General features: G+C 48.5%; 1 protein-coding gene across 1 annotated transcript in view; it reads right to left on the bottom strand.

The window, feature by feature from the left end:
* LOC144828792 (cytochrome P450 7A1-like) overlaps positions 1-13,661 on the bottom strand; it is a 160,915-nt gene extending 147,254 nt beyond the window's left edge. Inside the window, exons 1-2 of the mRNA XM_078687272.1 lie at positions 13,452-13,661; positions 11,761-12,001 (exon numbers count right to left, since the gene is read on the bottom strand). Of these exons, the coding sequence (XP_078543398.1) occupies positions 11,761-12,001; positions 13,452-13,531 (321 nt within the window). The 5' untranslated portion in view covers positions 13,532-13,661. The remainder of the gene's footprint in view (positions 1-11,760; positions 12,002-13,451) is intronic.
* Positions 13,662-13,911: the final 250 nt, after the last annotated feature.

Below are 13,911 nucleotides of genomic sequence, written 5' to 3' on the forward strand. Positions count from 1 at the left end.
ATCGGCCACTGGACCCACCTGCTCACTAAGTGCCCAGTGTCACACCTGGAGGTACTGCAGCCTCTCAATCTCTGACATTCCGTACGTTTGCCGAAACTGTGTGAAAGGAATCACTCCTTCCGGTGTGTACATATGGAAGAGGCATCGACAACCAGCCGGTCTTCACCTCGCATAGGCCACAGCATTGGTACCTGACGTAAAGTCAGGGTTGTCCATCAAGGGAGTGAGTGGGGACGGGAAAGTAGTAAAATCGTGTTTAACATTAGTTTGGTCCCAAACTTCCAGGGAAACCTGCGTAATATGGGACGCATAAAGGTTGGGAGGACGATGCTGCTTCCCAAGAAATGTAATTTCCTGGAGGGGGCGGCCGGCCACAGCCTGGTCCTGAAACAACCAGTGTTTCTCGAACTCCCACCTACTCCACTCCACCAGTAAACGGAATTGAGCTGCCTGAAAGTACAGCAACAGATCCGGCACCCCGAGTCCCCCGCTCTCCGGCGGCAGCATTGCCAGCCTCAGTTTGAGTCGTGGTTTACGCCCATTCCAAATGACTTGGGCCAATTCCGCTTGTGTCCGCTTTATCCAACCAGGCGATGGTCGGAGAGGTATAGTGCGGAACAAGTACAACATCTGGGGAAGAACGGTCATTTTGATCGCAGCAATTTTGCCCAACCACGACAGTGGATAGTGTTTCCATCGCCCCAGTTCCCGCCGTATCTTCTGTTGCAGTATAGTATAGTTAATGGTGACTGTATCAGAAAGCGAGGGGGCCAGTTGAATACCCAAATACGGGATGGCCCCTGTAGCCTAGTGGATGGGGAAAGAGCGTTGCAGATGTTCTCGGGTGGACGCACCTAAAGATAAATCTAGGGCCTCCGACTTGCTCATATTGATTTTGAAGCCAGAGCATTGTGCAAAAAGATCCAGGCCCGCAAGGCAGGCAGGCAGGGAGACTCGTGGATTAGACAATGAGATCAAGACATCGTCAGCGTAAAGAATGATTGTGTGAACATAGCCCATAAATTTAATCCCCGCCACTTGCGGGTTAAGCAGCAGTTTCTGCGCTAGGGGCTCCATATACAGAGCGAACAGGAGGGGTGATAAAGGGCACCCCTGCCGAGTGCCCCTCTCGATGGGGAAGCGAGGAGATGTGTGCCCATTGACTCGAACCACCCACTGCTGTCGGAAACCTGTAGCAGTTCAGCACATACGTGCGGAACTTTACACTCAAACTCGCCTTCTCCAAGACTCTCTCAAAATAGGGCCAATGCACCCTATCAACCGCTTTTTCAGCGTCGCTAGCCATCATTAAAAATTCTGCACTCGTACGAGTCGCTTTCTCAATAAGATGCATAGCCCGCTTAGTGTTGTCAGAGGTTTGCAGTTCCGGGATAAATCCTGCATGATCAGGGTCAATCAAGCCACCCATATGGGGCGCCAGTCGTCTTGCCAGTATCCCTGTGTACATTCTGAGATCCACATTAAGGAGCGAGATGGGGCGATAGGCGCCACATTGTGACTTATCCTTCCCCGGCTTGGGGATTACAGCTATGGATGTCTGCAGTAGGTCTCCTGGTATCGCACCAGGTTCTGAGAAGTTGTTAAAAAGGAGCGTGAGGAGAGGGGCGACCTGCGCACAGAAGGTCCTATAGAATATTGCCGGAAACCCGTCCGGACCCGGTGCTTTGGCCACCTTAAGGCGCGATATGGCAGCTATAACCTCTTCCGGTCGGATGTCGCGCTCAAGATACTCAGCCTGCTCTGCCGCGAGGGTAGGTAGTGGGACAGAGGCCAGAAAAGTCTCTGCGTCGGAGTCTCTCAGAGGAGAGCTGGCGTATAAATCAGCATAGAAGTCGCTAAAGTCCGCCGCGATTCCAGGATCATCAAACACGCAGCTGCGGTCTGGTCAGAGTATTTCCCGAACCATTTGGTGCTGGTGAGTCTCACGCAGTTTGTGAGGTAACAGTCTCACACCTGTCACCACCGGTATAATAGGCATGTCGGAGTCTCAGTGCTGCAAATTCCGCCCTATCTTGATCCATAGCTGCTAACTGCTGTCTCACTGCCTTAAGTTGCCTCCAGATGCACGGGGCTCCCGTGCGCTGGTGCATTTGCTCCAGTTCTCTCGTGCGCTGGCTAAGTTCCTCCCGCTTGCGTCTACGCTCAACATTATCTGCCGCTGAAATTGCAATAAATTCCCCTCGCAACACCGCTTTTAATGCTGCCCAGTGCGTGGCGAGTGTAGTGTCATCAGTGCTATTGTGAGAAAGGTAGTCAACTATGACGCGCTGTATTCTCGTGACCACATCTGCCCGGTGTAGTAGAGTCTCTCTAAGTCACCATGTTCGCTGTGCGTGCTCAATTGGGGGGAAGGCCAACACTACGGTCACCGGAGCGTGGTCTGAGAGGGTGGCAACTCCAATCTCCAACTCCGTTGCCAATGCCTGCAGGGAAGTTGACGCTAGCAAATAATCCAATCGGGCATATGTTTTGTGTGCATTGGAGTCATAGGAGTAGGAGCGTCCCTGGGGGTGAAAGGTGCGCCATAGGTCACTAAGACCAAGGTCACGAAGACGGGCTAGACCCTCTGCAGAGAGTGCACCGGTCTGCGAGGTGCGCTGACATGACCTATCTAAAATGTTGTCAAATACTAAATTCAAGTCCCCTCCCAACAGAATATGGTGATCCGGGGTAACGGTAGCCGCACTGAGGGCTGAGTGAAAGAACCTCTCTTGACTCTCGTTAGGGGCATATATTGAGCCAACAGTGAACGTGTGATTCCCCAGTGTAAACCGGCACGATAACAACCTGCCCTTTATCTCGGCCTCCTTCCGTATGACCTTTCCTTTAAACCTCTGAGCCACCAAAATGGCTACTCCTGCTGTCTTGTTAGCTGCTGAGGAAATAAATTGGGATCGAAGGCGGGGACAGTCTTTCTGCAAAAGTTGTGTCTCCTGTAGGAGACAGATTTCTGCTTGTGAGTGCTCCAGGCAGGAGAGGACTGCCTTGCCTTTCACTGGGCTATTCAGTCCCCTCACATTCAATGTGAGGACCTTAAGATCCGGGACAACATCTACCCCACCCAATGGACAGGAAGCGAAAAGCCCACACAGGCCCAACCAAACCATTGGAAAAACAAGGACGTCATTTGTTCTGAAAGGACTAGGAACTGGGTACCAAGCAAAGCCCCGAGCATACGGTGGACAAGGAACACAAAGAAAAACCCTCCCTCTTCCCTCCCGCACCCCAAAACCCCCCCCCCCCCCAACATGAAACCCAATAATTAAGAACACATTGTCCATCATCCGTAGGTGATTGGTAATGAACTGCAACGGGGTAGATCGATCAGTTCACAACAGCTCCTCCTCCCGCCGACGGCCTAGGCAAGAAACCCAAGTAAAAAAACAGCCATATAAAGTTAGCCCAAAAGTCAGCTGGGATGGGGGGAGGGCAGACCAGACGAGACCGCTTCTACTGCAGTGCGTTGCCCATCTTTAATCTCGACTGTGGGAGGCTTCCTTACGCGACGCCATCTGCCTTGCTGGCGCCATTGGAGCCGTGAGTCCGCCTGCTTCACAGTGCGCTCTGATGCCTCGCCTCCTCAGCCAGAGGGTCTATACCCAGCAGACAGCATGCTTCTCTCAATGACTGGAGCTGATAGAATTTGTTATCTAATTTAAACATCAGCCGAAAGGGGTGGCCCCAGCTATGGGAGATATTGCGTTGTTGCAAGTGCTCTGTGACCGCTTGAAGAGTCTACGCTTCTGCAAGGTGAGTGCGGACAAGTCCTGGAACAAAACTGGGGACTGGTTCCTGAAGGACAGAGGGTGTAGCTGCCGTGCCTTTCGGAGGATTTCTTCTTTTGTGCGATAGTCCTGTACACAAGCTAAAATGTCTGGCGGCGGAGCCGATTCCAAGCGGAGGGGACCCACTCTAAGCACTCTGTCCTGTCGGAGTTCTGACTCCAAGGGGGGCCCCAGAATGTGATTGAAAAGTTTGCTTGTGAATCTGAACAGGTCCTTGGTATCCTCGGCCAGTGTCACGCCCCTTATCCGGATGTTATGGCACCAAGAACGGTTTTCTAGGTCCTCCAAGTGCGTTTGTAGGTCTACCTGTTGGTCGTGGATCCGAAGTATCTCCTGTTGTAGCGCCTCTATCTCGGAGTCTCTCCCGTCACTTTTGGTCTCTAGCCCCGCCACCCGCTCCCCTATTTCGTCCATGTCTCTGCGTACCTCTTTAACCTCCTCTGGGAATTCCTTCTTTAAGGTATGTATGTCGTCCCTCAGGGTCGTGAACAGGGATTCCCGAAAGGCCTTGGTAATGGGTTCTGAGCCATCCGCCTGATCCGAGGCAGGGCGGACAGCAGTGGCGGCCATGTCTTTTGGTTGTTGATTCGCCTGGGCCTTGGAAAACAAGTCTTTCACTGTTTTATCTTTGCGCACTCTCACGGTGAACATATCGCTCTCCATGCACTCTAGAAGTCCCCCATTAGGCTCACCCCGCTCCGACGCCGCTTCAGGGCCCAGGCAGGCTGCTCACCCCCCACAGTGGTCCTCCACGGCCGGGAGCCTCTACACGTCAGATTACCAGACAACCTCTCCCAAGTCCACTCTTAGCCCAAGGTAAGGTGCTCTCCAGATCTCTTCAGTCCACCCCAGTGGGTCACCAATCCACCAACTGTCACCCTCTGCATCCCCTGGTGGACCAACTCCACCCAAGTCCCTGAATGGCCCGCTATGCAACCCCACTGGGCGTTCTGGAACTCACCACCGGCTCGCCAGCTGTCTCTCGCCCCTCCGGGGGGACTAGTCCGCACCTCAACGCCTCCCAGCTCTGTCACCACTAGGCACGCTACCCTCTCATGCCTGCCGGTCACGCCTCTCAAAAGCTAGGCTAGGCTGTCTCCATCGGCCGACGTATCACCGCAGTTAACACAGTGAGGGTCACCGGTGTCGTCTTCTACGGTCCCAGGGGGATCTTCAGGCCCGACTGCCCTCTCAGAAGCCACCAGCGCCGCCTCCTCTCTCAGGCCCGCCCGTCCCCACTCACTTCCAGGGCCAGGCCCCCAGCGCGCGGCTCTCCCGGAGCATCGCCCCTTCTCTGCAGGCAGTCTCCTGATGGGGGGGGGGCAGAGCACTCCACCTCGCGCTCGCCGGTATTGACCATCACCGGCCTCCCACATCATCAATCAGCTCACTCAGGGTCAGAAGCACTCCCCGTCGTGGCCCCCCAGAGGCACCGCAGGCACGACAGTTCTAACAAGGCAGGGGGGGCCAAACTCCACCTCCAGCACTGGTGCCCTTCACTCGCAGCCGACGCGGGTGTCCCAATGCGCGATCACCAGCATTATGGGCCTCTCCCGACACGGCACCCCTACCTCGCAGCCAGACTCCTTATGCCACATCCACTGCCACCAGGGACAAACGCTCAGCCCAGCCGTCGATGGGCTCTCAAGCGCTGTCCTCGTCCTGCACCACCCAGGCCATTACAGTACTCCTTATCAGCCTGGGCAGGGCCCCCCGCACTCAAGCTCCAGAGCGGTCTCTGGTCCCCTCTCACCCCAGTCTGGGCAGGCCTCGTCGACCCCCGGCCTCTTCCACAACGATGGTGCCTCTCGTAGCCGCGTCTATGCCAGCTCGAACTAGGCGCAGGCAATCTCCCTCAAAATGGCGGCCGTCACAGCCCGCGGGCACCTCCACCAAGTCACGCCATCAGGATAGCGGGGCACCCTCGTCCGGATGGCCAGTCAAGCTGTCGGGCCTCCGGACCTTGACCCCGCTGCTTCTCGTCTCCTCGGCTCCTCGCAGAGGCCTTCTCCTGCGGTGGCGTAGTCCCACGCCACAGACCCGACCCAAGATGGCGGCCAGTCCGGTACTGTCGCAAGGCAGCGGAGCTCCGTGTGGGTAAGGGGAGAGGGACCCCTCCATGCTGCCTCTCAGCGGCTCAGCTGTTCGGCGCCTTCCGGCGTCCTGAAGTCACTCGTCCAGGAGGGCAGGGACCGGCGCAGTGCCCTGTCTCAGCACTTGCATCCCGCCAGCCCTCCCCGGCACTCACTCCAGACCGCCGCTCACCCAGGGGCAGAAACAACCCACCGAGCTCCGGTCAACGCTCGAAACCGCCTCTGTCCGAACCGGTGCAGGTACGCTCCAGTATTTCGGGCCGACTGCCACAATTACGTCCGGAATCCTGTGCTAAGGAATGCCGTCGGCGGGAGCTCCGGAGCTGAGCGTCCGCTCACGCCGCCATCTTAGCCACGCCCCCTAGAAGTGTGATTTGTGTTTTGAAAGTCAATCACAGGCATGCAGAATTGCAAGTTTATCATCCTGATACCGGACCTGAGTGTTGACGTATACCAATCATGTGAAAAATAGCTAAACATTCGACCTCGGAAAACAGCTTCTGGCAATTTACCTCGGTCTTTGAATACAGAATAAATATTATGAGATAAAAACAAGATTTAGAGGCCTATTTACAGAAAGATTGAAAGCCTTAGTATAAGCGTAAGTAATGTTGCACCAGGCAATCAAAATAAAAAATAAACGCAGCATGTTGAAAGAATTTAACTTCGATTGTCTGGTGCAACATTACATTAGATTATAAATGTGTGTGAATTACTTTTACAACATGCACTTAACCAAAGGCTTTTTATCGCTTGATTTTGTTTGTAAACACCCACCCAAATAAAGTCTTTAAATTGAAGTGATAGAAGTGTGATTTAGCCACTTGTTTTGAAAGTTTGTCCAAGGCACTCACAATTACAAGTGTATCATACTGATGCTGGACCTGTTGACGTACACCAATCATGTATAGAATGTGTGTGAATTACTTTTACAACATGCGCTTAAACAAAGACTTTGCATCGCTTAATTTTGTTTGTAAACACCCATCCAAATAAAGTCTTTAAATTGAAGTGATAGAATTGTGATTTTGACCACGTGTTTTGAAAAGTCAATACCGGGCACACAGAATTACAAGTATATCTTACTGCTGCTGGATTTGAGTGCTGACGTGCAACAATCATGTGTAAAATATGTAAACAGGGCCCTCAAAAAACAGCATCTGGTAATTGACATCGATCTTTGAATGCACAAATGTGACATGACAGGAACAGGATTTACAGGTGTGTTTACAGAGGATCTTGGAGCAGCAGGTTAAAACACGAGCGCTCGTGTTAAGAGCTCTTTAACAAAGAAAAAATGAGTTCCTGAAACAGATCCTGAAATGGAAACTGCGGAGGGATAGTGTAATTTGTCCATGTCTTGGCGAGGGCTAAACACAGGAAGACACATGACAAATGCATGCCATGGACAAATGGGGAGAAAGAATATGAGAGCAACAATCAAGACAGCAAATGGGAAGCTCATGGACAGGCTTAAGCTCATTAAGTATATACATGTATGTTCAAGACAACGCATGTGCTGTATAGTTGACATCTAAACATGGAGGATCCCACCCGATGGTGGCATTTATGCAGCGCCTGCCGGGTGGGAGCACACATGTTCATCCTGCCTGAGTACATCGGGCAGGGAAACAGAGTCCCAGTGGTGAGATTCCCGGGACCCAGCCCCCCTCCCCTTCCATTATATATTGGACCTGGGTGGTATGGTCCTTGGGCCTCGGAAATCCCTGCAGGATTGCACCTTTAAAACAAAAATAAACAGAATTGCTCATCAACATTTTAATTATAATTCAAATAGACCACGTGGGCTGGGCCAGCCCCCGGGGGTCTTCTCATGATCATTTTTGGGTAGGGAGGCATTCATGACATGCAGCCCCCCTCTGAGCCTCACCATTGGACCCGGGGATCCCATCCCCCATGCCTGATGTCTTTGAAGAAGGGAAGGGAGGGAACTGCTGCCCCTTCCCAAGCCTCTTTTGGGCCCCGGGGACCCCATCCCTGGGGCCAAATTACTAATAGAAGCGGAGGGGGGCCATACATCCCCCTCTCCGTGCCACTATTGGTCCCAGGGATGCCATCCTCTAGGCACGATAATGCGCAGTGTCCAGGGGAGCCCATCCCGGGAGACTGTGGTTATCTGTCCGGCGGAGTGTGGCATACCCTGCCTGCAGTCTTGCAGACAGGGAACTCCACTTTTTTCCCGCTCAGCGGGAGCTGTTAATAACAGATGCTCCTGCCAGGTATAAGCAAAGATAAAGTGCTGGCTCCCATCCATAATGTTTTGTGCATCACCCGATTTCGCACCTACTATTGACACCATCGTCCCCATGGATTAGTCCCCAGGCCCTTAAGGTTCATGGATGGGGGCCGCATGCCTCTTTCCCTTATTAAAAAAGATGCTGCTCCGGGGGATTGGGCCCCAGCATACAGGAAAGGCTGAGCAAGGGGCACCACCCCCCTCATATAAAAACAATGTATGGGTTTCCCGGGTGGGTACCAGAACATTCACAATCATATTTTTTTTAACTACATAATGAGCGGCAGGAGCAGCTCATGTGTTTCACAATGCTCCTTTGAAGGTGCACCCTATAATGCCCTTGAAGGGATTTATTTTGTAAACTTTTTTTGAGCTTGGTGGTGCCTCAAGAATAGGTAGGGGCACCACAGAGCCTTTTTGTTTTTTACATTGTTGGGGGTTGCAAGGAGTCCAGCAGCCCTCCAACACCATTAAAAAAACAGCAGGTTTTCTGGGTCATTAAATCCATGACCCCAGGAGAACTTAACATATTTTTAAAGCACTCCCATCTGAAGTTCTATGCTCTTCAATTGGAGTGAAAGGTCCTATTAGACATGAATTTTTATTAGACATGATTTTTTTTTATAGCAATATGTCTCTGACCATTTTTTCTGACATGTTTTACCATTAACATGTAATAACAAAAACTATAAAGAAAGGAAATGTCACATTTCTTTTCATTAAAACTTTATTAAACATTTTATGTATAATCTATGTTAATTCACATTACATTGTCTGAATTATTGAAATATACATTTGATTGAAAATATTGAGATATTCGGAGAAAGATGACAGATCTGTTTTATAAAAAATCATATGCTGATCCCTTGATAAAGCCAATAGGCTCACTTTTTTATGTTGCTGTTGCCGAACGCCATGAATGATATAGAGTCGATTGCTCGCAGGCCAGGCACTGTGGCCAACCCCATTCCGCACATAGTGGGGCCCGCTGTGCATGGACAAATGCATGTGGGTTGTAAGGTTGGTTGCTCGCGGGGTGGGGGGTTTGAAAGCAGGACATGGCCACAGTAAAAAGTCTACAAAGTAACGCAGTAACACCTACAAATTGCTGCTCTAGTTAAAAAACAACTTTCTGATTTTTTTTAATACATATTAAGATACTCCAGGGGAGTCCTTGGCTGTTGCTGAGCAACCCATTATGGTCAAATGTAATGTTGGATTTGAAATTATGTTTGTGCCTACAGTTCAATGCATTGATGGCAACAAAAAGCGCTTGTCACTTTAAGGTCAAAATTGCACAGTCACTTTAATTTTATTTAAGACTCCAGGAACATGTATAAAAGTAAATCAAAATGGCAACCACAGAAGGTTTGACAAGGGCTGCTGCGGCTGCTGAAACGCGCTATCTGTTGTTTGTGAGCCAATAAAACCGTCCTTTAGCGAAACTGAGCGAGCTGGTGTCTGTCTGGATATTGAGGCAGACGTATGGAGCTCTATCTATCTATCTATCTATCTATCTATCTATCTATCTATCTATCTATCTATCTATCTATCTATTTATCTATCTATCTATCTATCTATCTATCTATCTATCTATCTATCTAGCTATCTATCTATCTATCTATCTATTAGATAGATAGATAGACAGACAGACAGACAGACAGACAGACAGATAGATAGATAGATAGATAGATAGATAGATAGATAGATAGATAGATAGATAGATAGATAGATAGATAGATAGATAGATATATACAAAGATAGTTCAGTTTTTTCCTCTGCTCGCATACATGCAGGCAGGGGACACTGAATTGCTCCTGTACAGCGGGGAGCAGAAATAATAGGGTATTGGTGCCGGGTGGGGACAACTTAAAAAATAGCAAGCTTCCGCTGGCACCCAGGGATTAGTGCTGGTAGGGGAGCCGGTGGGTATGTGGCGGCCTTGGGCCTCACCCCAAGTCCCCCAGGAGGGGCCAGAGTTGTGGATGCCCCACAAAAAAGGCAAAAGGAAGTGTGGCTGGTTGCTATGTGCACCCCTGGATTGTTGCAGAATGAGGAGCCAGTGGGGCTGTTGGGGTTTGGAGCACCCCTCCATCCTCTCAATAGAATGTGAAACTGTGGGTATCCACCGTGGGATTAGGACACACCCCACAAATGAGGAAAGAAAAAATAAATGTGTGGCCAGTGCCGCTCATTTATTATTTGCTGCTCCTTGACATGGAACACCCTATAATGCCCTTCAATTTGCTTTTGTTTTCCTGCTTTGTGGTGCTCCAAACTGGGCAGGAGCACCACCAGCATGTTAGAATAATGTTGTGTCGGGGGAGGGGATGCTGCAGGGAATTCAGCAGCTCCCACCAAAGTAGTAATCCTATTTTTCATGGGGTGTATACAGCATGACCCAAGGAAAGGTTTATGTTGTTTACAAGCATTCCTATAACTAGAGAATGCCCTGTTTGCCTAAAGATTATAGGGACCCCTTGTGGTCAGTTTTATGGATGCATTGCCTGGCCTGAAACTATTAAAAAAAGACTCTAATGTGTGTCTGGTATTGTTGACAAAGACAATCAATTTATTTTTAGATATTGCTGTGGTAACCCTTGCCAAAGCCAATAGTGTTGTCTTGTACATTGCTGTCATCACCTCTTGACAAAGCTACTATGCTTGATTTCATATAATGATGTGTTGACCGCTTGGCAAAGCCTGTAAGTGTGCTTTGTATATTGATGTAGTTACTCCTAGACAAAGTCAATAGATTTGCCCTGTATATTGATGTGGTCACCTCTTGACATAGTCAATACAATGGTCTTCATATAATGATGTGGTGACCAGTTGACAAAGCCAGTAGACTTGCCTTATAAATACTGATGTAGTCAGCCCTTGAAAAAGCCAGTAGATCTACATTATTTAAAATGACACCCCTTTATATTGAGATGGGAGCTCTCATTGCCTGACCATGTAGTGGTAAGGGGAAGGCCACCCCTGGTGGTGGGGTTGGGTGCAGGGGTTGTCCGACACAGAACAGTGATGTTATAGTTATAGTTATGTATGTTAGTAAGATCATACTTTGCATGGAACAAAACAGTGACATTATAGTATGGTAGGGTAATAGGATCCTAATTTACCTTGAAAAAAACTCAGAAATTCAGCAATAAATCCAAGGTTAAAGTGATGTTAAAGGTAGGTGAAAATGGCACTTAAAACATGCCATCTTAAACTCAAAAGTCCACTGAAACTCACAAAATATACTTATCGGAGCTAACTATAACGTGGGCCTTGTCCATGCACTGCTTATGATCTCACGTATTACATCACAAATTACATATTTAATGACATCATTGATGACATCACTGAGGACATCTCAACAGACATCATTGATGACATCAAGAGCAGGAGTTAGAATCGCAAATTCTTTTGTCCTCGAATATCTGTTTGTCTTTTCATAACTCTCCTATGATTTTCAGGGAAAGCATTGAAATATGGCAACTTCCGGAAAACACTGACAGATGCAGAGCTTCTATTGGAAAATCTGCCTTCCTCTAGATATTATGTTCCTGCTTAAACCATAAACACAATAACATGTGACACTCAAGTGCTACTGTACCTTTGCAGAGGTTGAGAGGTGAAACTTCTTCCAGTCAAAGTGTTTACCCTGGCGGATCAATGACTGGTAGGAGAAAGGATCTGTCAGGAAGTGAACAAACTTCCCTGCCAGCTTGCATGTGAACACGTGACCGTACTTTTTCTGTCGAGCCCGGAGGAACTCGAGCGGGTTGGCTCCAAACTGCAAAGCACACCCCAGATATGGAATTACCCCATTCTCCAAGGGGGGTTCTTCTGGGCGCCTGAAATGCAGAAAACAAATATTGTTTGTATTTTTGTATTTTCAAAATGTCTTACAATTGACTTGTGATTCACCTTAAACACAAATTTTTCTATGCTAGCTGTGCCATCCTGTTTGAACAATTAATAAGCAACTGGCATTGGAAAAAAGTATAAAATAACTGCAAAACTAAATTACCTCCGCTAATGTCTCCCAAAGGCAAAGAGATGTATTTATTCAATAGGATTGTTCACCACCAGAAAATTGTCCAAATAAGGGCCCCGTTTGATGATGGTCGGAAGACTCCGACCTGTGGTCGGAGGCTTTCGGACTGACATCTTCGGTTTCACTTTTGACCACCGTAATACAATGAGAGCGGACGAAAGTGAAACAGGCCGGTCATTTCGGCTGGCTTTGCCCGTCGACCAGTCGAAACAGGCACGTAATCCCTTAAAGTCAGCATTTCTGCTGTCAGAATTTACAATGTTGGATTTCCACAGGCTTTTCATGCCGGGCTTTCTGACATGAAAAGCCTGTTGGATAGTGACTTTGAGGAACCCTAGCAGGGCCCTTTCTGCAGCCTCCAATTGGGGGCCAAGGGGGACTGTAAATCCCTGTCTGTGCACCACAAAGTGCAGGGATTTACTCAAACTCCCATTTCTCTATGAGAACTCGACCTGAGGGTAGAAACCGCCCGCAGCAGATGCTCCCATGGAGAAATAGGAGTCTGTTGCAGTTGCATTGTAATTTGGTGGTCCATCATCAAAGCGGTGTTGGGCTGACTCAAGTCTGCCCGACATCGTAATAAGGCCCTGGGTGTTTTCCACTTCCTCAACAATCCACAGATTTTCTGTTACCTTCTGCATATAAACCAGGCCCACATTCTACAGAGTTAGCCTGACTTCGTACTCTCATCTGAACATACAGGTTTTTTTAATGTTTGTTTCTTTGATCCTTGGTTACCATCACACCCATGGAAGGATTCATATGCAATTCTAGCACAATGAGAAGAATTTTGCTTACCAAATCAAACTTTTTTCCTAACCTTTCCAAGAGTAATTCTCCAATTGTTGTCAGGGATGAAATTTGTCAGGACAATGTTTGAAAATGTCCACATTTACTCGTGTGGGTGTGCACATACTTAAAGGCCATTCCTGCTAATGAATGCCCACACCATGACTTTGTAAGTAGATTTAATGAGACAAAAATGTCAGTGGTAGTTAATCGTCTTATGAGTTTAGTTTTCACACTGGTGTCATGCTCCACGGAGTGGTTTGTGTACTGCCATCAAAGGTGCTGAAAACCATATCTCAAAAGGAAATGTGGAATATTATCTGTATTTCAAGACTCCCCGTTAAATGTGTTCTTTTATACCACTGCATTTTGTGCACAATGTGTGTACTTACTTTATGTGTGTGTGTGCATGTATGTGTGTCTTCCCATTAAAAAGATAACATCTTACAAATTCTTACCTTCTGCGCATGCAAAGAATTAGCCAGATGCAACAGCACAGCGCCACCACCAATCCGGATATAAAGGATATGGTCAGCATCTCTCAATCTCGATGGTAAGCAAATGCTAGAGTATGAGACAACTGACACAGGCGCTTAGCAATCTTCAGTCAACTGTAAGACAAGCAGCAGCTCATTGCTCTTCAATATACACAATGAGAGGGATGAGCCTGTAGGCGGGACCTGGATTAGCATACTGAGCTTTCAATTAAGCTCTTGGATATTATGTGGCTATTGGATGATGTGTTGGTGCTGCTTGATCACACTCTTTGAATATATTCCTGAGGTTGAAGTTGACATGCTTCCAGTGTTGCCTTAAGTCAGGTCCAGGAGTCATGTACACAGGTATAAGCAGACATTCCAAAGTAATCAGAGAGTTGTAATAATTGATAATGTTAAAGTCTGCAAGGCAGTCCTCGTT

The sequence above is a fragment of the Lissotriton helveticus genome, chromosome 4_1 (genome assembly GCF_964261635.1).
Source record: "Lissotriton helveticus chromosome 4_1, aLisHel1.1, whole genome shotgun sequence".
In the NCBI taxonomy this organism is placed as follows: Eukaryota; Metazoa; Chordata; class Amphibia; order Caudata; family Salamandridae; genus Lissotriton; species Lissotriton helveticus.